This window comes from Oncorhynchus gorbuscha, linkage group LG02 (genome assembly GCF_021184085.1).
Source record: "Oncorhynchus gorbuscha isolate QuinsamMale2020 ecotype Even-year linkage group LG02, OgorEven_v1.0, whole genome shotgun sequence".
Lineage (NCBI taxonomy): Eukaryota > Metazoa > Chordata > Actinopteri > Salmoniformes > Salmonidae > Oncorhynchus > Oncorhynchus gorbuscha.
Window position 1 is genome coordinate 625,766 of NC_060174.1, and position 27,928 is coordinate 653,693.

Genomic DNA, 27,928 nt, shown 5'->3' on the forward strand with positions numbered 1-27,928 from the left:
GAAAAAAATGGGCAGTCTATATACAATGTGTGCAAAAGGCATGAGGGAGGTAAGCGAATAATACAGTTTTGCAGATTAACACTGGAGTGATAAATGATCAGATGGTCATGTACAGGTAGAGATATTGGTGTGCAAAAGAGCAGAAAAATAAATAAATAAAAACAGTATAAAAAAACAGTATGGGAATGAGGTAGGTGAAAATGGGTGGGCTATTTTCCTATAGACTATGTACAGCTGCAGCGATCGGTTAGCTGCTCGGATAGCTGATGTTTGAAGTTGGTGAGGGAGATAAAAGTCTCCAACTTCAGCGATTTTTGCAATTCGTTCCAGTCACAGGCAGCAGAGTACTGGAACGAAAGGCGGCCAAATGATGTGTTGGCTTTAGGGATGATCAGTGAGATACACCTGCTGGAGCGCGTGCTACGGATGGGTGTTGCCATCGTGACCAGTGAACTGAGATAAGGCGGAGCTTTACCTAGCATGGACTTGTAGATGACCTGGAGCCAGTGGGTCTGGCGACGAATATGTAGTGAGGGCCAGCCGACTAGAGCATACAAGTCGCAGTGGTGGGTGGTATAAGGTGCTTTAGTGACAAAACGGATGGCACTGTGATAGACTGCATCCAGTTTGCTGAGTAGAGTGTTGGAAGCCATTTTGTAGATGACATCGCCGAAGTCAAGGATCGGTAGGATAGTCAGTTTTACTAGGGTAAGCTTGGCAGCGTGAGTGAAGGAGGCTTTGTTGCGGAATAGAAAGCCGACTCTTGATTTGATTTTCGATTGGAGATGTTTGATGTGGGTCTGGAAGGAGAGTTTGCAGTCTAGCCAGACACCTAGGTACTTATAGATGTCCACATATTCAAGGTCGGAACCATCCAGGGTGGTGATGCTAGTCGGGCATGCGGGTGCAGGCATCGATCGGTTGAAAAGCATGCATTTGGTTTTACTCGCGTTTAAGAGCAGTTGGAGGCCACGGAAGGAGTGCTGTATGGCATTGAAGCTCGTTTGGAGGTTAGATAGCACAGTGTCCAATGACGGGCCGAAAGTATATAGAATGGTGTCGTCTGCGTAGAGGTGGATCAGGGAATCGCCCGCAGCAAGAGCAACATCATTGATATACACAGAGAAAAGTCGGCCCGAGAATTGAACCCTGTGGCACCCCCATAGAGACTGCCAGAGGACCGGACAGCATGCCCTCCGATTTGACACACTGAACTCTGTCTGCAAAGTAATTGGTGAACCAGGCAAGGCAGTCATCCGAAAAACCAGAGGCTGTTGAGTCTGCCGATAAGAATATGGTGATTGACAGAGTCGAAAGCCTTGGCGAGGTCGATGAAGACGGCTGCACAGTACTGTCTTTTATCGATGGCGGTTATGATATCGTTTAGTACCTTGAGTGTGGCTGAGGTGCACCCGTGACCGGCTCGGAAACCAGATTGCACAGCGGAGAAGGTACGGTGGGATTCGAGATGGTCAGTGACCTGTTTGTTGACTTGGCTTTCGAAGACCTTAGATAGGCAGGGCAGGATGGATATAGGTCTGTAACAGTTTGGGTCCAGGGTGTCTCCCCCTTTGAAGAGGGGGGTGACTGCGGCAGCTTTCCAATCCTTGGGGATCTCAGACGATATGAAAGAGAGGTTGAACAGGCTGGTAATAGGGGTTGCGACAATGGCGGCAGATAGTTTCAGAAATAGCGGGTCCAGATTGTCAAGCCCAGCTGATTTGTACGGGTCCAGGTTTTGCAGCTCTTTCAGAACATCTGCTATCTGGATTTGGGTAAAGGAGAACCTGGAGAGGCTTGGGTGAGGAGCTACGGGGGGCGGAGCTGTTGGCCGAGGTTGGAGTAGCCAGGCGGAAGGCATGGCCAGCCGTTGAGAAGTGCTTATTGAAGTTTTCGATAATCATGGATTTATCACGTATGACGTGTCTCTAGTCACAGAGACGTGGTATGGCGTGTCTCTAGTCACAGAGACGTGGTATGGCGTGTCTCTAGTCACAGAGACGTGGTATGGCGTGTCTCTAGTCACAGAGACTTGGTATTGGCGTGTCTCTAGTCACAGAGACTTGGTATTGGCGTGTCTCTAGTCACAGAGACTTGGTATTGGCGTGTCTCTAGTCACAGAGACTTGGTATTGGCGTGTCTCTAGTCACAGAGACTTGGTATTGGCGTGTCTCTAGTCACAGAGACTTGGTATTGGCGTGTCTCTAGTCACAGAGACGTGGTATGACGTGTCTCTAGTCACAGAGACGTGGTATGGCGTGTCTCTAGTCACAGAGACTTGGTATTGGCGTGTCTCTAGTCACAGAGACGTGGTATGGCGTGTCTCTAGTCACAGAGACTTGGTATTGGCGTGTCTCTAGTCACAGAGACTTGGTATTGGCGTGTCTCTAGTCACAGAGACGTGGTATGAGGTGTCTCTAGTCACAGAGACTTGGTATGGCGTGTCTCTAGTCACAGATACTTGGTATTGGCGTGTCTCTAGTCACAGAGACGTGGTATGGCGTGTCTCTAGTCAGAGACTTGGTATGGCGTGTCTCTAGTCACAGAGACGTGGTATGGCGTGTCTCTAGTCACAGAGACGTGGCTGAGTGTTAGTTGTGCCTTGTTTAAAGGTCAGGTCATGCGGACATGTCAATGGCCTTCTATGGTTTCATTGTTCTAATCCAGGGGGTCTAACTCATTCCATGGAGGGCTTAGTGTCTGCTGGTTTTTTCCTTTCAATAAAGCAATAGACAACCATGTGAGGGTAGTTACTATTCAGTGACCTTTATTCATCAATCAAGTACAAGAGAGGAGCCAAAACACTCGGCCCTCTGTGGAGTGAGTGACACATTGTAATCTATTCCCTTTGACAGACCTCTGACTTCTCCTCTCCGTGATCTTTGAACTGGAGGCATGAATTTAAAACACATTGTAATCTATTCCCTTTGACAGACCTCTGACTTCTTTGTGATCTCTGAACTGGTGGCATGAATTTAAAACACATTGTAATCTATTCCCTTTGACAGACCTCTGACTTCTCTCCGTGATCTCTGAACTGGAGGCCTGAATTTAAAACACATTGTAATCTATTCCCTTTGACAGACCTCTGACTTCTCTCCGTGATCTCTGAACTGGAGGCCTGAATTTAAAACACATTGTAATCTATTCCCTTTGACAGTCCTCTGACTTCTCCTCTCCGTGATCTCTGAACTGGAGGCATGAATTTAAAACGCATTGTAATCTATTCGTTTCTCTATTCAAAATGCTCATCCTGTCTTCTGGAAAAGGCTAATCTTGTCCACAGGCATAGGTCTTTTCAGTAGTAATGAAGGCATGCTTCTGAAAGAGTCAAAGGTCATAACTCATCTGTAGCACAGTCATAGGAGGTCATAGGTCATGCTCAGAGTTGTGCGTCTGATATCATGCAATGGTTCATGTAGGTTTGATCTGAGGGTGCATTCCAAATGGCTCCCTATTCCCTATGGGCCCTGGTCAAAAGCAGTGCACCGCGTAGGGAATAGGGAGCTGTTTAGGACAGACTTGTTCTTCAGTTGGTACAGCATTAACGTTATAACTAGGGAGATACAAGCATTCTTTAACCATAGAACCTGGATATCTAATGGAAATACATCGTAGGTGCTAACCATTTGTAATGTCGTTTTGCTTGCCAAATGGCACCCTATTCCCTACATAGTGCACTACTTTTGATCAGGGCCCATAAGGGTCTGGTGAAAAGTACACTATTTAGCGTCTGGTTCCATTTGTGACACCATCATAGTTTTGTGCTCTATGGAAGAGGCTGTATTATTGTTAGCACTCGTTATAGTGGGAGATGGTTACAGAGGTTTTAGACAGAACATTTATTATTGCTTAGGTCAAAGGAACATTCTAAAATATGGCCACCTTGCCTGAGATATGAAATACATACATTAGTTGGAGGATCAGAGGAGGATCAGACAGTTAGAGGGGGGTTAGACAGTTAGAGGGGGGTTAGACAGTTAGGAGGGTTAGAAGGGGGTTAGAGGATGGTTGGATAGGTAGAGGAGGGTTAAAGAGGTAGAGGAGGGTTAGAGAGTTGGAGGGTTAGAGAGTTAGAGGGGGGTTAGGAATAGAGGGATAGGAGGGTTAGGGAAAGAGGTTTAGAGAGTTAGAAGGGGGTTAGAGAGTTAGAGGGTTAGGGATAGAGGGTTAGAATGTTAGAGGGGGGTTAGGGATAGAGGGTTAGGTCTAGAGGGTTAGAGGTGGGTTAGGGATAGAAGGTTAGGTCTGGAGGGTTAGGGATAGAGGGTTAGAATGTTAGGAGGGTTAGGGATAGAGGGTTAGAAGGTTAGGGATAGAGGGTTAGGGTTAGGGATAGAGGGTTAGGTCTGGAGGGTTAGGGATAGAGGGTTAGAAGGTTAGGGTTAGGGATAGAGGGTTAGGTCTGGAGGGTTAGGGATAGAGGGTTAGAGGAGGGTTAGAAGGTTAGAGGAGGGTTAGGGATAGAGGGTTAGAGGAGGGTTAGGGATAGAGGGTTAGAAGGTTAGAGGAGGGTTAGGGATAGAGGGTTAGAAGGTTAGGTTTAGGGCTAGTAAACAAGATAACAAAAGTCCAAAGTAAACAGATAAATAAATCAGTGCAGATCAGGGGGAAAAAGAGAGCAGGTCAACACAGGAAGAGAGGAGCTCAACAGGCAAACATTTCACTGTCGGCAATGTAATTGTGCAAATATATCCTATCAGAATGTATTGTTAAAGTTTTTTTTTTTTTTACATGCAAAGTTCTATTACATCATGCTGCAGTCCCATCCTCTTCTACAGCATAGTTAAAACATGACATCATGCTGCAGTCCCATCCTCTTCTACAGCATAGTTAAAACATGACATCATGCTGCAGTCCCATCCTCTTCTACAGCATAGTTAAAACATGACATCATGCTGCAGTCCCATCCTCTACAGCATAGTTAAAACATGGTATTCTGTGCAATAAGATGTGTCAGATAAGGCATCCCAAATGGCACCCTATTCCCTACACACACGACTTTGACCAGAGGCCTATGGGCTACAGAGGTAATATGGTGTCATTTGGGACACCGCAGATGGGTCAGTTTCCTCTGCTGACATCACAAGGACCAGTGCAGTGGACTAAAAGTTGATTCAGTGCGATGACGGTGGGTACGAAGTGGCTCTCTGAGACAAAGTCCCCAGCTATGATGTTGAGGGAGCGGGAGTCGGAGCCGGGGCTCTGGCCCCTGACCCAGGAGAGCAGGGCAGGGTAGGTAGACATCACCAGGTCCTTCAGAGACTCAGTGGGGTGAGAACAGATGTACTTCAGATCCTCTGTCAGGTTGATGCCTGTCACAAAGAACCCTCCTGACAACAAACACCAAATCAATGTCCTGTTTGATTCTGTTACAAACACACTCATTACAACACATCCCACACACGTATGTTACTCATGGAAAACATTGGGTGAAAACAATATATCGTAGACAGTGTTAGATACCCCTTTACTCTGCACAACACTACAGATACATCATCAGAGCGTTTAACTGTTTAGTACGGGGAAAATCCCATAAGAGCGTTTTACTGTTTTACTGTTCAGTACGGGGGAAATCCCATAAGAGCGTTTTACTGTTCAGTACGGGGGAAAATCCCATAAGAGCGTTTAACTGTTTAACTGTTCAGTACGGGGAAAATCCCATAAGAGCGTTTAACTGTTTTACTGTTCAGTACGAGGGGAAATCCCATAAGAGCGTTTAACTGTTTTACTGTTCAGTACGGGGAAATCCCATAAGAGCGTTTAACTGTTTTACTGTTCAGTACGAGGGGAAATCCCATAAGAGCGTTTAACTGTTTTACTGTTCAGTACGGGGGAAATCCCGTGAGAGCGTTTAACTGTTTAACTGTTCAGTACGGGGAAAATCCCATAAGAGCGTTTAACTGTTTTACTGTTCAGTACGGGGGGAAATCCCATAAGAGCGTTTTACTGTTCAGTACAGGGGAAATCCCATAAGAGCGTTTAACTGTTTTACTGTTCAGTACAGGGGAAATCCCATCAGAGCGTTTTACTGTTTTACTGTTCAGTACGGGGGAAATCCCATAAGAGCATTTAACTGTTCAGTACGGGGGAAATCCCATCAGAGCGTTTACTGTGTTACTGTTCAGTACGAGGGGAAATCCCATCAGAGCGTTTAACTGTTTTACTGTTCAGTACGGGGGAAATCCCATCAGAGCGTTTAACTGTTTTACTGTTCAGTACAGGGGAAATCCCATAAGAGCGTTTTACTGTTTTACTGTTCAGTACGGGGGAAATCCCATAAGAGCATTTAACTGTTCAGTACGGGGGAAATCCCATCAGAGCGTTTACTGTGTTACTGTTCAGTACGAGGGGAAATCCCATCAGAGCGTTTAACTGTTTTACTGTTCAGTACGAGGGGAAATCCCATAAGAGCGTTTAACTGTTTTACTGTTCAGTACGGGGGAAATCCCATAAGAGCGTTTTACTGTTCAGTACAGGGGAAATCCCATAAGAGCGTTTAACTGTTTTACTGTTCAGTACGGGGGAAATCCCATAAGAGCGTTTTACTGTTTTACTGTTCAGTACAGGGGAAATCCCATCAGAGCGTTTAACTGTTCAGTACGGGGGAAATCCCACCAGAGCGTTTTACTGTTCAGTACGGGGGAAATCCCATGAGAGCGTTTTACTGTTCAGTACAGGGGAAATCCCATAAGAGCGTTTAACTGTTTTACTGTTCAGTACGAGGGGAAATCCCATAAGAGCGTTTAACTGTTTTACTGTTCAGTACGGGGGAAATCCCATCAGAGCGTTTAACTGTTCAGTACGGGGGAAATCCCATAAGAGCGTTTAACTGTTTTACTGTTCAGTACGGGGGAAATCCCATAAGAGCGTTTTACTGTTCAGTACGGGGGAAATCCCACAAGAGTGTTTAACTGTTTTACTGTTCAGTACGAGGGGAAATCCCATAAGAGCGTTTAACTGTTTTACTGTTCAGTACGAGGGGAAATCCCATCAGAGCGTTTAACTGTTCAGTACGGGGGAAATCCCATAAGAGCGTTTAACTGTTTTACTGTTCAGTACGGGGGAAATCCCATAAGAGTGTTTTACTGTTCAGTACGGGGGAAATCCCACAAGAGTGTTTAACTGTTTTACTGTTCAGTACGAGGGGAAATCCCATAAGAGCGTTTAACTGTTTTACTGTTCAGTACGAGGGGAAATCCCATAAGAGCGTTTAACTGTTCAGTACGGGGGAAATCCCATAAGAGCGTTTTACTGTTCAGTACGAGGGGAAATCCCATAAGAGCGTTTAACTGTTACTGTTCAGTACGGGGGAAATCCCATAAGAGCGTTTAACTGTTTTACTGTTCAGTACGGGGGAAATCCCATAAGAGCGTTTAACTGTTTTACTGTTCAGTACGGGGGAAATCCCATCAGAGTGTTTTACTGTTCAGTACGGGGGAAATCCCATAAGAGCGTTTAACTGTTCAGTACAGGGGAAATCCCATAAGAGCGTTTTACTGTTCAGTACGAGGGGAAATCCCATCAGAGCGTTTAACTGTTTTACTGTTCAGTACGAGGGAAATCCCATAAGAGCGTTTTACTGTTTTACTGTTCAGTACGGGGGAAATCCCATGAGCGTTTAACTGTTCAGTACGGGGGAAATCCCATAAGAGCGTTTTACTGTTCAGTACGAGGGGAAATCCCATAAGAGCGTTTAACTGTTACTGTTCAGTACGGGGGAAATCCCATAAGAGCGTTTAACTGTTCAGTACGGGGGAAATCCCATAAGAGCGTTTAACTGTTCAGTACGGGGGAAATCCCATAAGAGCGTTTTACTGTTTTACTGTTCAGTACGGGGGAAATCCCATCAGAGCGTTTAACTGTTCAGAACGAGGGGAAATCCCATAAGAGCGTTTAACTGTTTTACTGTTCAGTACGAGGGGAAATCCCATCAGAGCGTTTAACTGTTTTACTGTTCAGTACGGGGGAAATACCATAAGAGCGTTTAACTGTTTTACTGTTCAGTACGGGGGAAATCCCATAAGAGCGTTTAACTGTTCAGTACGGGGGAAATCCCATCAGAGCGTTTTACTGTTCAGTACGGGGGAAATCCCATCAGAGAGTTTAACTGTTCAGTACGGGGGAAATCCCATCAGAGCGTTTAACTGTTTTACTGTTCAGTACGAGGGGAAATCCCATCAGAGCGTTTAACTGTTTTACTGTTCAGTACGGGGGAAATCCCATGAGCGTTTAACTGTTCAGTACGGGGGAAATCCCATAAGAGCGTTTTACTGTTCAGTACGAGGGGAAATCCCATAAGAGCGTTTAACTGTTACTGTTCAGTACGGGGGAAATCCCATAAGAGCGTTTAACTGTTCAGTACGGGGGAAATCCCATAAGAGCGGTTTTTACTGTTCAGTACGGGGAAATCCCATCAGAGCGTTTAACTGTTCAGAACGAGGGGAAATCCCATAAGAGCGTTTAACTGTTTTACTGTTCAGTACGAGGGGAAATCCCATCAGAGCGTTTAACTGTTTTACTGTTCAGTACGGGGGAAATCCCATAAGGGCGTTTAACTGTTCAGTACGGGGGAAATCCCATAAGAGCGTTTTACTGTTCAGTACGAGGGGAAATCCCATAAGAGCGTTTAACTGTTACTGTTCAGTACGGGGGGAAATCCCGTGAGAGCGTTTAACTGTTTAACTGTTCAGTACGGGGAAAATCCCATAAGAGCGTTTAACTGTTTTACTGTTCAGTTCAGTACGGGGAAATCCCATAAGAGCGTTTTACTTTTACTGTTCAGGGAAATCCCATCAGAGCGTTTAACTGTTCAGAACGAGGGGAAATCCCATAAGAGCGTTTAACTGTTTTACTGTTCAGTACGAGGGGAAATCCCATCAGAGCGTTTAACTGTTTTACTGTTCAGTACGGGGAAATCCCATAAGGCGTTTAACTGTTCAGTACGGGGAAATCCCATAAGAGCGTTTTACTGTTCAGTACGAGGGGAAATCCCATAAGAGCGTTTAACTGTTACTGTTTACGGGGAAATCCCATGAGCGTTTAACTGTTCAGTACGGGGGAAATCCCATAAGAGCGTTTTACTGTTCAGTACGAGGGGAAATCCCATAAGAGCGTTTAACTGTTACTGTTCAGTACGGGGGGAAATCCCGTGAGAGCGTTTAACTGTTTAACTGTTCAGTACGGGGAAAATCCCATAAGAGCGTTTAACTGTTTTACTGTTCAGTACGGGGAAATCCCATAGAGCGTTTTACTGTTCAGTACAGGGGAAATCCCATAAGAGCGTTTAACTGTTTTACTGTTCAGTACGGGGAAATCCCATCAGAGCGTTTTAACTGTTTTACTGTTCAGTACGGGGAAATCCCATAAGAGCATTTAACTGTTCAGTACGGGGAAATCCCATCAGAGCGTTTACTGTGTTACTGTTCAGTACGAGGGGAAATCCCATCAGAGCGTTTAACTGTTTTACTGTTCAGTACGGGGGAAATCCCATCAGAGCGTTTAACTGTTTTACTGTTCAGTACAGGGGAAATCCCATAAGAGCGTTTTACTGTTTTACTGTTCAGTACGGGGGAAATCCCATAAGAGCATTTAACTGTTCAGTACGGGGGAAATCCCATCAGAGCGTTTACTGTGTTACTGTTCAGTACGAGGGGAAATCCCATCAGAGCGTTTAACTGTTTTACTGTTCAGTACGGGGGAAATCCCATAAGAGCGTTTAACTGTTTTACTGTTCAGTACGAGGGGAAATCCCATAAGAGCGTTTAACTGTTTTACTGTTCAGTACGGGGGAAATCCCATAAGAGCGTTTTACTGTTCAGTACAGGGGAAATCCCATAAGAGCGTTTAACTGTTTTACTGTTCAGTACGGGGGAAATCCCATAAGAGCGTTTTACTGTTTTACTGTTCAGTACAGGGGAAATCCCATCAGAGCGTTTAACTGTTCAGTACGGGGGAAATCCCATAAGAGCGTTTTACTGTTCAGTACGGGGAAATCCCATAAGAGCGTTTTACTGTTCAGTACAGGGGGAAATCCCATAAGAGCGTTTAACTGTTTTACTGTTCAGTACGAGGGGAAATCCCATAAGAGCGTTTAACTGTTTTACTGTTCAGTACGGGGGAAATCCCATCAGAGCGTTTAACTGTTCAGTACGGGGGAAATCCCATAAGAGCGTTTAACTGTTTTACTGTTCAGTACGGGGGAAATCCCATAAGAGCGTTTTACTGTTCAGTACGGGGGAAATCCCACAAGAGTGTTTAACTGTTTTACTGTTCAGTACGAGGGGAAATCCCATAAGAGCGTTTAACTGTTTTACTGTTCAGTACGAGGGGAAATCCCATCAGAGCGTTTAACTGTTCAGTACGGGGGAAATCCCATAAGAGCGTTTAACTGTTTTACTGTTCAGTACGGGGGAAATCCCATAAGAGTGTTTTACTGTTCAGTACGGGGGAAATCCCACAAGAGTGTTTAACTGTTTTACTGTTCAGTACGAGGGGAAATCCCATAAGAGCGTTTAACTGTTTTACTGTTCAGTACGAGGGGAAATCCCATAAGAGCGTTTAACTGTTCAGTACGGGGGAAATCCCATAAGAGCGTTTTACTGTTCAGTACGAGGGGAAATCCCATAAGAGCGTTTAACTGTTACTGTTCAGTACGGGGGAAATCCCATAAGAGCGTTTAACTGTTTTACTGTTCAGTACGGGGGAAATCCCATAAGAGCGTTTAACTGTTTTACTGTTCAGTACGGGGGAAATCCCATCAGAGTGTTTTACTGTTCAGTACGGGGGAAATCCCATAAGAGCGTTTAACTGTTCAGTACAGGGGAAATCCCATAAGAGCGTTTTACTGTTCAGTACGAGGGGAAATCCCATCAGAGCGTTTAACTGTTTTACTGTTCAGTACGAGGGAAATCCCATAAGAGCGTTTTACTGTTTTACTGTTCAGTACGAGGGGAAATCCCATCAGAGCGTTTAACTGTTTTACTGTTCAGTACGGGGGAAATCCCATGAGCGTTTAACTGTTCAGTACGGGGGAAATCCCATAAGAGCGTTTTACTGTTCAGTACGAGGGGAAATCCCATAAGAGCGTTTAACTGTTACTGTTCAGTACGGGGGAAATCCCATAAGAGCGTTTAACTGTTCAGTACGGGGGAAATCCCATAAGAGCGTTTAACTGTTCAGAACGAGGGGAAATCCCATAAGAGCGTTTAACTGTTTTACTGTTCAGTACGAGGGGAAATCCCATCAGAGCGTTTAACTGTTTTACTGTTCAGTACGGGGGAAATACCATAAGAGCGTTTAACTGTTTTACTGTTCAGTACGGGGGAAATCCCATAAGAGCGTTTAACTGTTCAGTACGGGGAAATTAGAGCGTTTTACTGTTCAGTACGGGGAAATCCCATCAGAGGTTTTACTGTTCAGTACGGGGAAATCCCATCCAGTTTAACTGAGCGGGGAAATCCCATCAGAGCGTTTAACTGTTTTACTGTTCAGTACGAGGGGAAATCCCATCAGAGCGTTTAACTGTTTTACTGTTCAGTACGGGGGAAATCCCATGAGCGTTTAACTGTTCAGTACGGGGGAAATCCCATAAGAGCGTTTTACTGTTCAGTACGAGGGGAAATCCCATAAGAGCGTTTAACTGTTACTGTTTACGGGGAAATCCCATAAGAGCGTTTAACTGTTCAGTACGGGGAAATCCCATAAGAGCGTTTTACTGTTCAGTACGGGGAAATCCCATCAGAGCGTTTAACTGTTTTACTGTTCAGAACGGGGAAATCCCATAAGAGCTGTTTTAACTGTTTTACTGTTCAGTACGAGGGGAAATCCCATCAGAGCGTTTAACTGTTTTACTGTTCAGTACGGGGGAAATCCCATAAGGGCGTTTAACTGTTCAGTACGGGGGAAATCCCATAAGAGCGTTTTACTGTTCAGTACGAGGGGAAATCCCATAAGAGCGTTTAACTGTTACTGTTCAGTACGGGGGAAATCCCATGAGCGTTTAACTGTTCAGTACGGGGGAAATCCCATAAGAGCGTTTTACTGTTCAGTACGAGGGGAAATCCCATAAGAGCGTTTAACTGTTACTGTTCAGTACGGGGGAAATCCCATCAGAGCGTTTAACTGTTTAACTGTTCAGTACGGGGGAAATCCCATAAGAGCGTTTTACTGTTTTACTGTTCAGTACGGGGGAAATCCCATAAGAGCGTTTTACTGTTTTACTGTTCAGTACGGGGGAAATCCCATAAGAGCGTTTAACTGTTTTACTGTTCAGTACGAGGGGAAATCCCATCGGAGCGTTTAACTGTTTTACTGTTAAGTACGGGGGGAAATCCCATAAGAGCGTTTTACTGTTCAGTACGGGGGAAATCCCATAAGAGCGTTTTACTGTTTTACTGTTTTACTGTTCAGTACAGGGGAAATCCCATAAGAGCGTTTTACTGTTTTACTGTTTTACTGTTCAGTACAGGGGAAATCCCATAAGAGCGTTTTACTGTTCAGTACAGGGGAAATCCCATAAGAGCGTTTAACTGTTTTACTGTTCAGTACGGGGGAAATCCCATAAGAGCGTTTAACTGTTCAGTACGGGGAAACTGTTTTACTGTTCAGTACAGGGGAAATCCCATAAGAGCGTTTAACTGTTTTACTGTTCAGTACGGGGGAAATCCCATAAGAGCATTTTACTGTTCAGTACAGGGGAAATCCCATAAGAGCGTTTAACTGTTTTACTGTTCAGTACGGGGGAAATCCCATAAGAGCGTTTTACTGTTCAGTACAGGGGAAATCCCATAAGAGCGTTTAACTGTTTTACTGTTCAGTACGGGGGAAATCCCATAAGAGCGTTTAACTGTTCAGTACGGGGGAAATCCCATAAGAGTTTACGGGGGAAATCCCATAAGAGCGTTTTACTGTTCAGTACGGGGGAAATCCCATAAGAGCGTTTAACTGTTTTACTGTTCAGTACAGGGGAAATCCCATAAGAGCGTTTAACTGTTTTACTGTTCAGTACATGGGAAATCCCATAAGAGCGTTTTACTGTTCAGTGCAGGGGAAATCCCATAAGAGCGTTTAACTGTTCATTACGGGGGAAATCCCATAAGAGCGTTTTACTGTTCAGTGCAGGGGAAATCCCATAAGAGCGTTTTACTGTTCAGTACGGGGGAAATCCCATAAGAGCGTTTAACTGTTTTACTGTTCAGTACAGGGGAAATCCCATAAGAGCGTTTAACTGTTTTACTGTTCAGTACAGGGGAAATCCCATAAGAACGTTTTACTGTTTTACTGTTCAGTACGGGGGAAATCCCATAAGAGCGTTTTACTGTTCAGTACAGGGGAAATCCCATAAGAGCGTTTAACTGTTTTACTGTTCAGTACGGGGGAAATCCCATAAGAGCGTTTTACTGTTCAGTACAGGGGAAATCCCATAAGAGCGTTTAACTGTTTAACTGTTCAGTACGGGGGAAATCCCATAAGAGCGTTTTACTGTTCAGGGCAGGGGAAATCCCATAAGAGCGTTTAACTGTTTTACTGTTCAGTACAGGGGAAAATCCCATAAGAGCGTTTAACTGTTTTACTGTTCAGTACAGGGGAAATCCCATAAGAGCGTTTTACTGTTCAGTGCAGGGGAAATCCCATAAGAGCGTTTAACTGTTCAGTACGGGGGAAATCCCATAAGAGCGTTTTACTGTTCAGTGCAGGGGAAATCCCATAAGAGCGTTTTACTGTTCAGTACGGGGGAAATCCCATAAGAGCGTTTTACTGTTCAGTACAGGGGAAATCCCATAACAGCGTTTAACTGTTTTACTGTTCAGTGCAGGGGAAATCCCATAAGAGCGTTTTACTGTTCAGTACGGGGGAAATCCCATCAGAGCGTTTTACTGTTTTACTGTTCAGTACGGGGGAAATCCCATAAGAGCATTTAACTGTTCAGTACGGGGGAAATCCCATCAGAGCGTTTACTGTGTTACTGTTCAGTACGAGGGGAAATCCCATCAGAGCGTTTTACTGTTTTACTGTTCAGTACGAGGGGAAATCCCATAAGAGCGTTTAACTGTTTTACTGTTCAGTACGGGGGAAATCCCATAAGAGCGTTTTACTGTTTTACTGTTCAGTACGGGGGAAATCCCATCAGAGCGTTTAACTGTTCAGTACGGGGGAAATCCCACCAGAGCGTTTAACTGTTTTACTGTTCAGTACGGGGGAAATCCCATGAGAGCGTTTTACTGTTCAGTACGGGGGAAATCCCATAAGAGCGTTTAACTGTTTTACTGTTCAGTACGAGGGGAAATCCCATAAGAGCGTTTAACTGTTTTACTGTTCAGTACGGGGGAAATCCCATGAGAGCGTTTTACTGTTCAGTACCGGGGAAATCCCATAAGAGCGTTTAACTGTTTTACTGTTCAGTACGAGGGGAAATCCCATAAGAGCGTTTAACTGTTTTACTGTTCAGTACGGGGGAAATCGCATAAGAGCGTTTAACTGTTTTACTGTTCAGTACGAGGGGAAATCCCATAAGAGCGTTTAACTGTTTTACTGTTCAGTACGGGGGAAATCCCATCAGAGCGTTTAACTGTTCAGTACAGGGGAAATCCCATAAGAGCGTTTAACTGTTTTACTGTTCAGTACGGGGGAAATCCCATAAGAGCGTTTAACTGTTCAGTAAGGGGGAAATCCCATAAGAGCGTTTTACTGTTCAGTACGGGGGAAATCCCATAAGAGCGTTTAACTGTTTTACTGTTCAGTACGGGGAAAATCCCATAAGAGCGTTTAACTGTTTTACTGTTCAGTGCAGCGGAAATCCCATGAGAGCGTTTTACTGTTCAGTACGGGGGAAATCCCATAAGAGCGTTTAACTGTTTTACTGTTCAGTACGAGGGGAAATCCCATAAGAGCGTTTAACTGTTTTACTGTTCAGTACGGGGGAAATCCCATAAGAGCGTTTAACTGTAAGAGCGTTTAACTGTTTTACTGTTCAGTACGAGGGGAAATCCCATAAGAGCGTTTAACTGTTTTACTGTTCAGTACGGGGGAAATCCCATCAGAGCGTTTAACTGTTCAGTACGGGGGAAATCCCATAAGAGCGTTTAACTGTTTTACTGTTCAGTACGGGGGAAATCCCATAAGAGCGTTTAACTGTTCAGTAAGGGGGAAATCCCATAAGAGCGTTTTACTGTTCAGTACGGGGGAAATCCCATAAGAGCGTTTAACTGTTTTACTGTTCAGTACGGGGAAAATCCCATAAGAGCGTTTAACTGTTTTACTGTTCAGTGCAGCGGAAATCCCATAAGAGCGTTTAACTGTTTTACTGTTCAGTACGGGGGAAATCCCATCAGAGCGTTTTACTGTTTTACTGTTCAGTACGGGGGAAATCCCATAAGAGCATTTAACTGTTCAGTAGGGGGAAATCCCATCAGAGCGTTTACTGTTTTACTGTTCAGTACGGGGGAAATCCCATCAGAGCGTTTTACTGTTCATTACGAGGGGAAATCCCATAAGAGCGTTTAACTGTTTTACTGTTCAGTACGGGGGAAATCCCATAAGAGCGTTTTACTGTTTTACTGTTCAGTACGGGGGAAATCCCATCAGAGCGTTTAACTGTTCAGTACGGGGGAAATCCCACCAGAGCGTTTAACTGTTTTACTGTTCAGTACGGGGGAAATCCCATGAGAGCGTTTTACTGTTCAGTACGGGGGAAATCCCATAAGAGCGTTTAACTGTTTTACTGTTCAGTACGAGGGGAAATCCCATAAGAGCGTTTAACTGTTTTACTGTTCAGTACGGGGGAAATCCCATAAGAGCGTTTAACTGTTTTACTGTTCAGTACGAGGGGAAATCCCATAAGAGCGTTTAACTGTTTTACTGTTTAACTGTTTTACTGTTCAGTACGGGGGAAATCCCATCAGAGCGTTTTACTGTTCAGTACGGGGGAAATCCCATAAGAGCGTTTAACTGTTCAGTAAGGGGGAAATCCCATAAGAGCGTTTTACTGTTCAGTACAGGGGAAATCCCATAAGAGCGTTTAACTGTTTTACTGTTCAGTACGGGGGAAATCCCATAAGAGCGTTTAACTGTTTTACTGTTCAGTACGGGGGAAATCCCATAAGAGCGTTTAACTGTTTTACTGTTCAGTACGGGGGAAATCCCATAAGAGCGTTTAACTGTTTTACTGTTCAGTACGGGGGAAATCCCATCAGAGCGTTTAACTGTTTTACTGTTCAGTACGGGGAAATCCCCGTTTAACTGTTTTACTGTTCAGTACGGGGGAAATCCCATAAGAGCGTTTAACTGTTTTACTGTTCAGTACGGGGGAAATCCCATCAGAGCGTTTTACTGTTCAGTAGGGGGGAAATCCCATCAGAGAGTTTAACTGTTCAGTACGGGGGAAATCCCACCAGAGCGTTGAACTGTTTTACTGTTCAGTACGGGGGAAATCCCATAAGAGCGTTTAACTGTTTTACTGTTCAGTACGGGGGAAATCCCATAAGAGCGTTTAACTGTTTTACTGTTCAGTACGAGGGGAAATCCCATAAGAGCGTTTAACTGTTCAGTACGGGGGAAATCCCATAAGAGCGTTTTACTGTTCAGTACGAGGGGAAATCCCATAAGAGCGTTTAACTGTTACTGTTCAGTACAGGGGAAATCCCATCAGAGCGTTTAACTGTTCAGTACGGGGGAAATCCCATAAGAGCGTTTAACTGTTTTACTGTTCAGTACGGGGGAAATCCCATAAGAGCGTTTAACTGTTCAGTAAGGGGGAAATCCCATAAGAGCGTTTAACTGTTCAGTACGAGGGAAATCGCATAAGAGCGTTTAACTGTTTTACTGTTCAGTACGAGGGGAAATCCCATAAGAGCGTTTAACTGTTTTACTGTTCAGTACGGGGGAAATCCCATAAGAGCGTTTAACTGTTTTACTGTTCAGTACGGGGGAAATCCCACCAGAGCGTTTAACTGTTTTACTGTTCAGTACGGGGGAAATCCCATAAGAGCGTTTAACTGTTTTACTGTTCAGTACGGGGGAAATCCCATAAGAGCGTTTAACTGTTTTACTGTTCAGTACGGGGGAAATCCCATCAGAGTGTTTAACTGTTCAGTACGGGGGAAATCCCACCAGAGCGTTTAACTGTTTTACTGTTCAGTACGGGGGAAATCCCATAAGAGCGTTTAACTGTTTTACTGTTCAGTACGGGGGAAATCCCATAAGAGCGTTTTACTGTTCAGTACGGGGGAAATCCCACAAGAGCGTTTAACTGTTCAGTACGGGGGAAATACCATAAGAGCGTTTAACTGTTTTACTGTTCAGTACGGGGGAAATCCCATAAGAGCGTTTAACTGTTTTACTGTTCAGTACGGGGGAAATCCCATAAGAGCGTTTTACTGTTCAGTACGGGGGAAATCCCACAAGAGCGTTTAACTGTTCAGTACGGGGGAAATACCATAAGAGCGTTTAACTGTTTTACTGTTCAGTACGAGGGGAAATCCCATAAGAGCGTTTAACTGTTCAGTACGGGGGAAATCCCATCAGAGCGTTTTACTGTTCAGTACGGGGGAAATCCCATCAGAGAGTTTAACTGTTCAGTACGGGGGAAATCCCATCAGAGCATTTAACTGTTTTACTGTTCAGTACGAGGGGAAATCCCATCAGAGCGTTTAACTGTTTTACTGTTCAGTACGGGGGAAATCCCATGAGCGTTTAACTGTTCAGTACGGGGGAAATCCCATAAGAGCGTTTTACTGTTCAGTACGAGGGGAAATCCCATAAGAGCGTTTAACTGTTCAGTACGGGGGAAATCCCATAAGAGCGTTTTACTGTTTTACTGTTCAGTACGGGGGAAATCCCATAAGAGCGTTTTACTGTTTTACTGTTCAGTACGGGGGAAATCCCATCAGAGCGTTTAACTGTTCAGAACGAGGGGAAATCCCATAAGAGCGTTTAACTGTTTTACTGTTCAGTACGAGGGGAAATCCCATCAGAGCGTTTAACTGTTTTACTGTTCAGTACGGGGGAAATCCCATCAGAGCGTTTAACTGTTTTACTGTTCAGTACGGGGGAAATCCCATAAGGGCGTTTAACTGTTCAGTACGGGGGAAATCCCATAAGAGCGTTTTACTGTTCAGTACGAGGGGAAATCCCATAAGAGCGTTTAACTGTTACTGTTCAGTACGGGGGAAATCCCATGAGCGTTTAACTGTTCAGTACGGGGGAAATCCCATAAGAGCGTTTTACTGTTCAGTACGAGGGGAAATCCCATAAGAGCGTTTAACTGTTACTGTTCAGTACGGGGGAAATCCCATAAGAGCGTTTTACTGTTCAGTACAGGGGAAATCCCATAAGAGCGTTTAACTGTTTTACTGTTCAGTACGAGGGGAAATCCCATAAGAGCGTTTTACTGTTTTACTGTTCAGTACGGGGGAAATCCCATAAGAGCGTTTAACTGTTTTACTGTTCAGTACGGGGGAAATCCCATAAGAGTGTTTAACTGTTCAGTACGGGGGAAATCCCATAAGAGCGTTTAACTGTTCAGTACGGGGAAATCCCATAAGAGCGTTTAACTGTTTTACTGTTCAGTACGAGGGGAAATCCCATAAGAGCGTTTAACTGTTTTACTGTTCAGTACGGGGGAAATCCCATAAGAGCGTTTAACTGTTTTACTGTTCAGTACGGGGGAAATCCCACCAGAGCGTTTAACTGTTTTACTGTTCAGTACGGGGGAAATCCCATAAGAGTGTTTAACTGTTTTACTGTTCAGTACGGGGGAAATCCCATAAGAGCGTTTAACTGTTCAGTACGGGGGAAATCCCATCAGAGTGTTTAACTGTTCAGAACGGGGGAAATCCCACCAGAGCGTTTAACTGTTTTACTGTTCAGTACGGGGGAAATCCCATAAGAGCGTTTAACTGTTTTACTGTTCAGTACGGGGGAAATCCCATAAGAGCGTTTTACTGTTCAGTACGGGGGAAATCCCACAAGAGCGTTTAACTGTTCAGTACGGGGGAAATACCATAAGAGCGTTTAACTGTTTTACTGTTCAGTACGGGGGAAATCCCATAAGAGCGTTTAACTGTTTTACTGTTCAGTACGGGGGAAATCCCATAAGAGCGTTTTACTGTTCAGTACGGGGGAAATCCCACAAGAGCGTTTAACTGTTCAGTACGGGGGAAATACCATAAGAGCGTTTAACTGTTTTACTGTTCAGTACGAGGGGAAATCCCATAAGAGCGTTTAACTGTTCAGTACGGGAAATCCCATCAGAGCGTTTTACTGTTTTACGGGGAAATCCCATCAGAGAGTTTAACTGTTCAGTATGGGGGAAATCCCATCAGAGCATTTAACTGTTTTACTGTTCAGTACGAGGGGAAATCCCATCAGAGCGTTTAACTGTTTTACTGTTCAGTACGGGGGAAATCCCATCAGAGCGTTTAACTGTTTTACTGTTCAGTACGGGGGAAATCCCATAAGAGCGTTTAACTGTTCAGTACGGGGGAAATCCCATAAGAGCGTTTTACTGTTCAGTACGAGGGGAAATCCCATAAGAGCGTTTAACTGTTACTGTTCAGTACGGGGAAATCCCATAAGAGCGTTTAACTGTTCAGTACGGGGGAAATCCCATAAGAGCGTTTTACTGTTCAGTACGGGGAAATCCCATAAGAGCGTTTAACTGTTTTACTGTTCAGTACGGGGGAAATCCCATAAGAGCGTTTTACTGTTCAGTACAGGGGAAATCCCATAAGAGCGTTTAACTGTTTTACTGTTCAGTACGAGGGGAAATCCCATAAGAGCGTTTAACTGTTTTACTGTTCAGTACGGGGGAAATCCCATAAGAGCGTTTAACTGTTTTACTGTTCAGTACGGGGGAAATCCCATAAGAGTGTTTAACTGTTCAGTACGGGGGAAATCCCATAAGAGCGTTTAACTGTTCAGTACGGGAGAAATCCCATAAGAGCGTTTAACTGTTTTACTGTTCAGTACGAGGGGAAATCCCATAAGAGCGTTTAACTGTTCAGTACGGGGGAAATCCCATCAGAGCGTTTTACTGTTCAGTACGGGGGAAATCCCATAAGAGCGTTTAACTGTTTTACTGTTCAGTACGGGGGAAATCCCATCAGAGCGTTTAACTGTTCAGAACGAGGGGAAATCCCATAAGAGCGTTTAACTGTTTTACTGTTCAGTACGAGGGGAAATCCCATCAGAGCGTTTAACTGTTTTACTGTTCAGTACGGGGGAAATCCCATAAGAGCGTTTAACTGTTCAGTACGGGGGAAATCCCATAAGAGCGTTTAACTGTTTTACTGTTCAGTACGGGGGAAATCCCATCAGAGCGTTTAACTGTTCAGAACGAGGGGAAATCCCATAAGAGCGTTTAACTGTTTTACTGTTCAGTACGAGGGGAAATCCCATCAGAGCGTTTAACTGTTTTACTGTTCAGTACGGGGAAATCCCATAAGAGCGTTTTTACGGGAAATCCCGAGGGGAAATCCCATAAGAGCGTTTAACTGTTTTACTGTTCAGTACGGGGAAATTTTACTGTTCAGTACGGGGAAATCCCATAAGAGCGTTTAACTGTTTTACTGTTCAGTTTACTGTTCGAGGGGAAATCCCATAAGAGCGTTTACTGTTTTACTGTTCAGTACGGGGAAATCCCATAAGAGCGTTTTAACTGTTTTACTGTTCAGTACGAGGGGAAATCCCATAAGAGCGTTTTACTGTTTTACTGTTCAGTACGAGGGGAAATCCCATAAGAGCGTTTACTGTTCAGTACGGGGGAAATCCCATAAGAGCGTTTAACTGTTTTACTGTTCGTTTAAGGAAATCCCATAAGAGCGTTTTACTGTTCAGTACGGGGAAATCCCATAAGAGCGTTTACTGTTCAGTACAGGGGAAATCCCATAAGAGCGTTTAACTGTTTTACTGTTCAGTACGGGGAAATCCCATAAGAGCGTTTAACTGTTTTCTGTTCAGTGCGGGGAAATCCCATAAGAGCGTTTAACTGTTTTACTGTTCAGTACGGGGAAATCCCATAAGAGCGTTTAACTGTTTTACTGTTCAGTGCACGGGGGAAATCGAGGGGAAATCCCATCAGAGCGTTTAACTGTTTTACTGTTCAGTACGAGGGGAAATCCCATAAGAGCGTTTAACTGTTTTACTGTTCAGTACGGGGAAATCCCATAAGAGCGTTTAACTGTTTTACTGTTCAGTACGAGGGGGAAATCCCATAAGAGCGTTTTACTGTTTTACTGTTCAGTACGGGGGGAAATCCCATCAGAGCGTTTACTGTTTTACTGTTCAGTACGAGGGGAAATCCCATAAGAGCGTTTAACTGTTTTACTGTTCAGTACGGGGAAATCCCATAAGAGCGTTTAACTGTTTTACTGTTCAGTACGGGGAAATCCCAGAGCGTTTAACTGTTTTACTGTTCAGTACGAGGGGAAATCCCATAAGAGCGTTTAACTGTTTTACTGTTCAGTACGAGGGGAAATCCCATAAGAGCGTTTAACTGTTTTACTGTTCAGTACGGGGGAAATCCCATAAGAGCGTTTTACTGTTCAGTACAGGGGAAATCCCATAAGAGCGTTTAACTGTTTTACTGTTCAGTACGGGGGAAATCCCATAAGAGCGTTTAACTGTTCAGTAACGGGGAAATCCCATAAGAGCGTTTTACTGTTCAGTACAGGGGAAATCCCATAAGAGCGTTTAACTGTTTTACTGTTCAGTACGGGGGAAATCCCATAAGAGCGTTTAACTGTTTTACTGTTCAGTACGGGGGAAATCCCATAAGAGCGTTTAACTGTTTTACTGTTCAGTACGGGGGAAATACCATAAGAGCGTTTAACTGTTTTACTGTTCAGTACGGGGGAAATCCCATAAGAGCGTTTAACTGTTCAGTACGGGGGAAATCCCATAAGAGCGTTTTACTGTTCAGTACGAGGGGAAATCCCATAAGAGCGTTTAACTGTTACTGTTCAGTACAGGGGAAATCCCATCAGAGCGTTTAACTGTTACTGTTCAGTACGAGGGGAAATCCCATAAGAGCGTTTAACTGTTCAGTACGGGGGAAATCCCATAAGAGCGTTTAACTGTTTTACTGTTCAGTACGGGGGAAATCCCATAAGAGCGTTTAACTGTTTTACTGTTCAGTACGGGGGAAATCCCATAAGAGCGTTTAACTGTTTTACTGTTCACGGGGAAATCCCATCAGAGCGTCAGTGGGGAAATCCCATAAGAGCGTTTAACTGTTTTACTGTTCAGTACGGGGAAATCCCATAAGAGCGTTTAACTGTTTTACTGTTCAGTACGGGGAAATCCCATCAGAGTGTTTAACTGTTCAGTACGGGGAAATCCCACTGTTTTACTGTTCAGTACGGGGAAATCCCATAAGAGCGTTTAACTGTTTTACTGTTCAGTACGGGGAAATCCCATAAGAGCGTTTAACTGTTTTACTGTTCAGTACGGGGGAAATCCCATAAGAGCGTTTTACTGTTCAGTACGGGGGAAATCCCACAAGAGCGTTTAACTGTTTTACTGTTCAGTACGGGGGAAATCCCATAAGAGCGTTTAACTGTTTTACTGTTCAGTACGGGGGAAATCCCACAAGAGCGTTTAACTGTTCAGTACGGGGGAAATCCCATAAGAGCGTTTTACTGTTCAGTACGGGGGAAATCCCATCAGAGAGTTTAACTGTTCAGTACGGGGGAAATCCCATCAGAGCATTTAACTGTTTTACTGTTCAGTACGAGGGGAAATCCCATCAGAGCGTTTAACTGTTTTACTGTTCAGTACGGGGAAATCCCATGAGAGCGTTTAACTGTTCAGTACGGGGGAAATCCCATAAGAGCGTTTTACTGTTCAGTACGAGGGGAAATCCCATAAGAGCGTTTAACTGTTCAGTACGGGGGAAATCCCATAAGAGCGTTTTACTGTTTTACTGTTCAGTACGGGGGAAATCCCATCAGAGCATTTAACTGTTTTACTGTTCAGTACGAGGGGAAATCCCATCAGAGCGTTTAACTGTTTTACTGTTCAGTACGGGGGAAATCCCATGAGCGTTTAACTGTTCAGTACGGGGGAAATCCCATAAGAGCGTTTTACTGTTCAGTACGAGGGGAAATCCCATAAGAGCGTTTAACTGTTCAGTACGGGGGAAATCCCATAAGAGCGTTTAACTGTTTTACTGTTCAGTACGGGGGAAATCCCATAAGAGCGTTTTACTGTTTTACTGTTCAGTACGGGGGAAATCCCATCAGAGCGTTTAACTGTTCAGAACGAGGGGAAATCCCATAAGAGCGTTTAACTGTTTTACTGTTCAGTACGAGGGGAAATCCCATCAGAGCGTTTAACTGTTTTACTGTTCAGTACGGGGGAAATCCCATAAGGGCGTTTAACTGTTCAGTACGGGGGAAATCCCATAAGAGCGTTTTACTGTTCAGTACGGGGGAAATCCCATAAGAGCGTTTAACTGTTTTACTGTTCAGTACGGGGAAATCCCATAAGAGAGCGTTTAACTGTTCAGTTCAGGGAAATCCCATAAGAGCGTTTAACTGTTCAGTACGGGGAAATCCCATAAGAGCGTTTAACTGTTACTGTTTACGGGGAAATCCCATAAGAGCGTTTTACTGTTCAGTACAGGGGAAATCCCATAAGAGCGTTTAACTGTTTTACTGTTCAGTACGAGGGGAAATCCCATAAGAGCGTTTTACTGTTTTACTGTTCAGTACGGGGGAAATCCCATAAGAGCGTTTAACTGTTTTACTGTTCAGTACGGGGGAAATCCCATAAGAGCGTTTAACTGTTCAGTACGGGAGAAATCCCATAAGAGCGTTTAACTGTTTTACTGTTCAGTACGAGGGGAAATCCCATAAGAGCGTTTTACTGTTCAGTATGGGGGAAATCCCACAAGAGCGTTTAACTGTTCAGTACGGGGGAAATACCATAAGAGCATTTAACTGTTTTACTGTTCAGTACGAGGGGAAATCCCATAAGAGCGTTTAACTGTTCAGTACGGGGGAAATCCCATCAGAGCGTTTTACTGTTCAGTACGGGGGAAATCCCATAAGAGCGTTTAACTGTTTTACTGTTCAGTACGGGGGAAATCCCATAAGAGCGTTTAACTGTTCAGTACGGGGGAAATCCCATAAGAGCATTTAACTGTTTTACTGTTTACGGGGAAATTAGAGCGTTTAACTGTTTTACTGTTCAGTACGGGGGAAATCCCATCAGAGCGTTTAACTGTTCAGTACGGGGGAAATCCCATAAGAGCGTTTAACTGTTTTACTGTTCAGTACGGGGGAAATCCCATCAGAGCGTTTAACTGTTCAGAACGAGGGGAAATCCCATAAGAGCGTTTAACTGTTTTACTGTTCAGTACGAGGGGAAATCCCATCAGAGCGTTTAACTGTTTTACTGTTCAGTACGGGGGAAATCCCATGAGCGTTTAACTGTTCAGTACGGGGGAAATCCCATAAGAGCGTTTAACTGTTTTACTGTTGTTCAGCGTTTAACTGTTCAGAACGAGGGGAAATCCCATAAGAGCGTTTAACTGTTTTACTGTTCAGTACGAGGGGAAATCCCATCAGAGCGTTTAACTGTTTTACTGTTCAGTACGGGGGAAATCCCATAAGAGCGTTTTACTGTTCAGTACGAGGGGAAATCCCATAAGGGCGTTTAACTGTTTTACTGTTCAGTACGGGGGAAATCCCATAAGAGCGTTTTACTGTTCAGTACGAGGGGAAATCCCATAAGAGCGTTTAACTGTTACTGTTCAGTACGGGGGAAATCCCATAAGAGCGTTTTACTGTTTTACTGTTCAGTACGAGGGGAAATCCCATAAGAGCGTTTTACTGTTTTACTGTTCAGTACGAGGGGAAATCCCATAAGAGCGTTTTACTGTTCAGTACGGGGGAAATCCCATAAGAGCGTTTTACTGTTTTACTGTTCAGTACGGGGGAAATCCCATAAGAGCGTTTAACTGTTCAGAACGGGAGAAATCCCATAAGAGCGTTGAACTGTTTTACTGTTCAGTACGGGGGAAATCCCATAAGAGCGTTTAACTGTTCAGTACGGGGGAAATCCCATAAGAGCGTTTTACTGTTTTACTGTTCAGTACGAGGGGAAATCCCATAAGAGCGTTTTACTGTTTTACTGTTCAGTACGGGGGAAATCCCATCAGAGCGTTTAACTGTTTTACTGTTCAGTACGGGGGAAATCCCATAAGAGCGTTTTACTGTTTTACTGTTCAGTACGGGGGAAATCCCACCAGAGCGTTTAACTGTTTTACTGTTCAGTACGGGGGAAATCCCGTAAGAACGTTTTACTGTTCAGTACAGGGGAAATCCCATAAGAGCGTTTAACTGTTCAGTAAGGGGGAAATCCCATAAGAGCGTTTAACTGTTCAGTACGAGGGGAAATCCCATAAGAGTGTTTAACTGTTCAGTACGAGGGGAAATCCCATAAGAGCGTTTAACTGTTCAGTACGAGGGGAAATCCCATAAGAGTGTTTAACTGTTCAGTACGAGGGGAAATCCCATAAGAGCGTTTAACTGTTTTACTGTTCAGTACGAGGGGAAATCCCATAAGAGCGTTTAACTGTTTTACTGTTCAGTATGAGGGGAAATCCCATAAGAGCGTTTAACTGTTCAGTACGGGGGAAATCCCATAAGAGCGTTTAACTGTTCAGTACAGGGGAAATCCCATAAGAGCGTTTAACTGTTTTACTGTTCAGTACAGGGGAAATCCCATAAGAGCGTTTTACTGTTCAGTACGGGGGAAATCCCACCAGAGCGTTTAACTGTTTTACTGTTCAGTACGGGGGAAATCCCATAAGAACGTTTTACTGTTCAGTACGGGGGAAATCCCATAAGAACGTTTTACTGTTCAGTACAGGGGAAATCCCATAAGAGCGTTTAACTGTTTTACTGTTCAGTACAGGGGAAATCCCATAAGAGCGTTTAACTGTTTTACTGTTCAGTATGAGGGGAAATCCCATAAGAGCGTTTAACTGTTCAGTACGGGGAAATCCCATAAGAGCGTTTTACTGTTCAGTACGAGGGGAAATCCCATCAGAGCGTTTAACTGTTTTACTGTTCAGTGTGAGGGGAAATCCCATAAGAGCGTTTAACTGTTCGCGCGTAGGAAAGGATAGGCGTGCGCGTAGGAAAGGATAGGCGCGCGTAGGAAAGGATAGGCGCGCGCGCGTAGGAAAGGATAGGCGCGCGCGCGTAGGAAAGGATAGGCGCGCGCGCGTAGGAAAGGATAGGCGCGCGCGCGTAGGAAAGGATAGGCGCGCGTAGGAAAGGATAGGCGCGCGCGCGTAGGAAAGGATAGGCGCGCGCGCGTAGGAAAGGATAGGCGCGCGCGCGTAGGAAAGGATAGGCGCGCGCGCGTGGGAAAGGACAGGCGCGCGCGCGGGAAAGGATAGGCGCGCGCGCGGGGGAAAGGCGCAGGGCGCGCGCGCGTGGGAAAGGAAGGCGCGCGCGCGCGGGGGAAAGGCAAGGCGCGCGCGGGGAAAGGAAAGGGCGCGCGCGCGTGGGAAAGGCAAGGCGCGCGCGTGAAAGGCAAGGAAAGGGCGCGCGCGGGAAAGGATAGGCGCGCGCGCGTGGGAAAGGATAGGCGCGCGCGCGTGGGAAAGGCAAGGCAAGGCGCGCGTGGGAAAGGCAAGGCAAGGCGCGCGTGGGAAAGGCAAGGAAAGGCGCGCGTGGGAAAGGCAAGGAAAGGCGCGCGTGGGAAAGGCAAGGAAAGGCGCGCGTGGCAAAGGCAAGGAAAGGCGCGCGTGGCAAAGGCAAGGAAAGGCGCGCGTGGCAAAGGCAAGGAAAGGCGCGCGTGGCAAAGGCAAGGAAAGGCGCGCGTGGCAAAGGCAAGGAAAGGCGCGCGTGGGGAAAGGCAAGGAAAGGCGCGCGTGGGAAAGGAAAGGAAAGGCGCGCGTGGGAAAGGCAAGGAAAGGCGCGCGTGGGAAAGGAAAGGCGCGCGTGGGAAAGGCGCGCGTGGGAAAGGCAAGGCGCGCGTGGGAAAGGAAAGGCGTGCGTGGGGGAAAGGAAAGGCGTGCGTGGGAAAGGAAAGGCGTGCGTGGGAAAGGAAAGGCGTGCGTAGGAAAGGAAAGGCGTGCGTAGGAAAGGAAAGGCGTGCGTAGGAAAGGCGTACGTGGGAAAGACGTATAAAATAGTCTGCCTCGGCCCCTATAAGTGCACAGCAGCACTTCTATTTCTATATGATTGGCAGTGTTAGATAATCTTTACTCTGCACAATATTTCATAGCAATATGTAACCATCTGCAGGTTACCTGGGCGGCCATGTTGTTTCCTGTGTTCGAACTCCTCGATCAGAGCCTCGGCTTTACACTTGTTGGCCCACCAGTAGGGGATGTGAGGCCAAAGGTCGCTATAGAGGCTGACCATGCTGTGCTCATAGGAGACAATCACCTGGTAACCCAACGACCACAGGTTCCTCAGCGTCACCACTTCCTGGAACACAGAGGATCATGGGAATGTTGGGATCAGGGAATGGAATCATGGGAAAGTATGGCTCATGCCATGCTAGGAAACATTGTGGTAACACTATATATTTACATTTTTTGTAAAAATGTTGTAATTATTTTTATAATACACAACATACGCACGCACACAAACATCCATGACATCCCATCTGACCACACCCCCATCTCCAGCGCTCTCCACCACATGGGGTCAAACTGCACCATGTTGTTTCTCTCCGTCGCCCCACACACTTTCAACATTTAGATAATAAAGAATTTGACCTTTCCATTGTGTTAACGACGGGGGATTGGTTGATTTCCAGTTTTTAAGTTTCATGGATTATTGAGTCAATGTTAGTTTTACACTTAAAAACACGACTCTGCTGGTGTGCTGTAGAATGTGAATTTCGTCTCTTGTATAATAAATGATATACATTTGTTTATACTGGTTGCATTGTCTTATTAACT

The 27,928-nt window shown here is 44.9% G+C and overlaps 1 protein-coding gene across 1 annotated transcript in view; it reads right to left on the reverse strand.

Annotated features, from left to right (window-relative positions):
* Positions 1 to 2,741: 2,741 nt before the first annotated feature.
* plcxd1 (phosphatidylinositol-specific phospholipase C, X domain containing 1) overlaps positions 2,742 to 27,928 on the reverse strand; it is a 61,722-nt gene continuing 36,535 nt past the window's right edge. Inside the window, exons 6-7 of the mRNA XM_046299467.1 lie at positions 27,269 to 27,449; positions 2,742 to 5,333 (exon numbers count right to left, since the gene is read on the reverse strand). Of these exons, the coding sequence (XP_046155423.1) occupies positions 5,065 to 5,333; positions 27,269 to 27,449 (450 nt within the window). The 3' untranslated portion in view covers positions 2,742 to 5,064. The remainder of the gene's footprint in view (positions 5,334 to 27,268; positions 27,450 to 27,928) is intronic.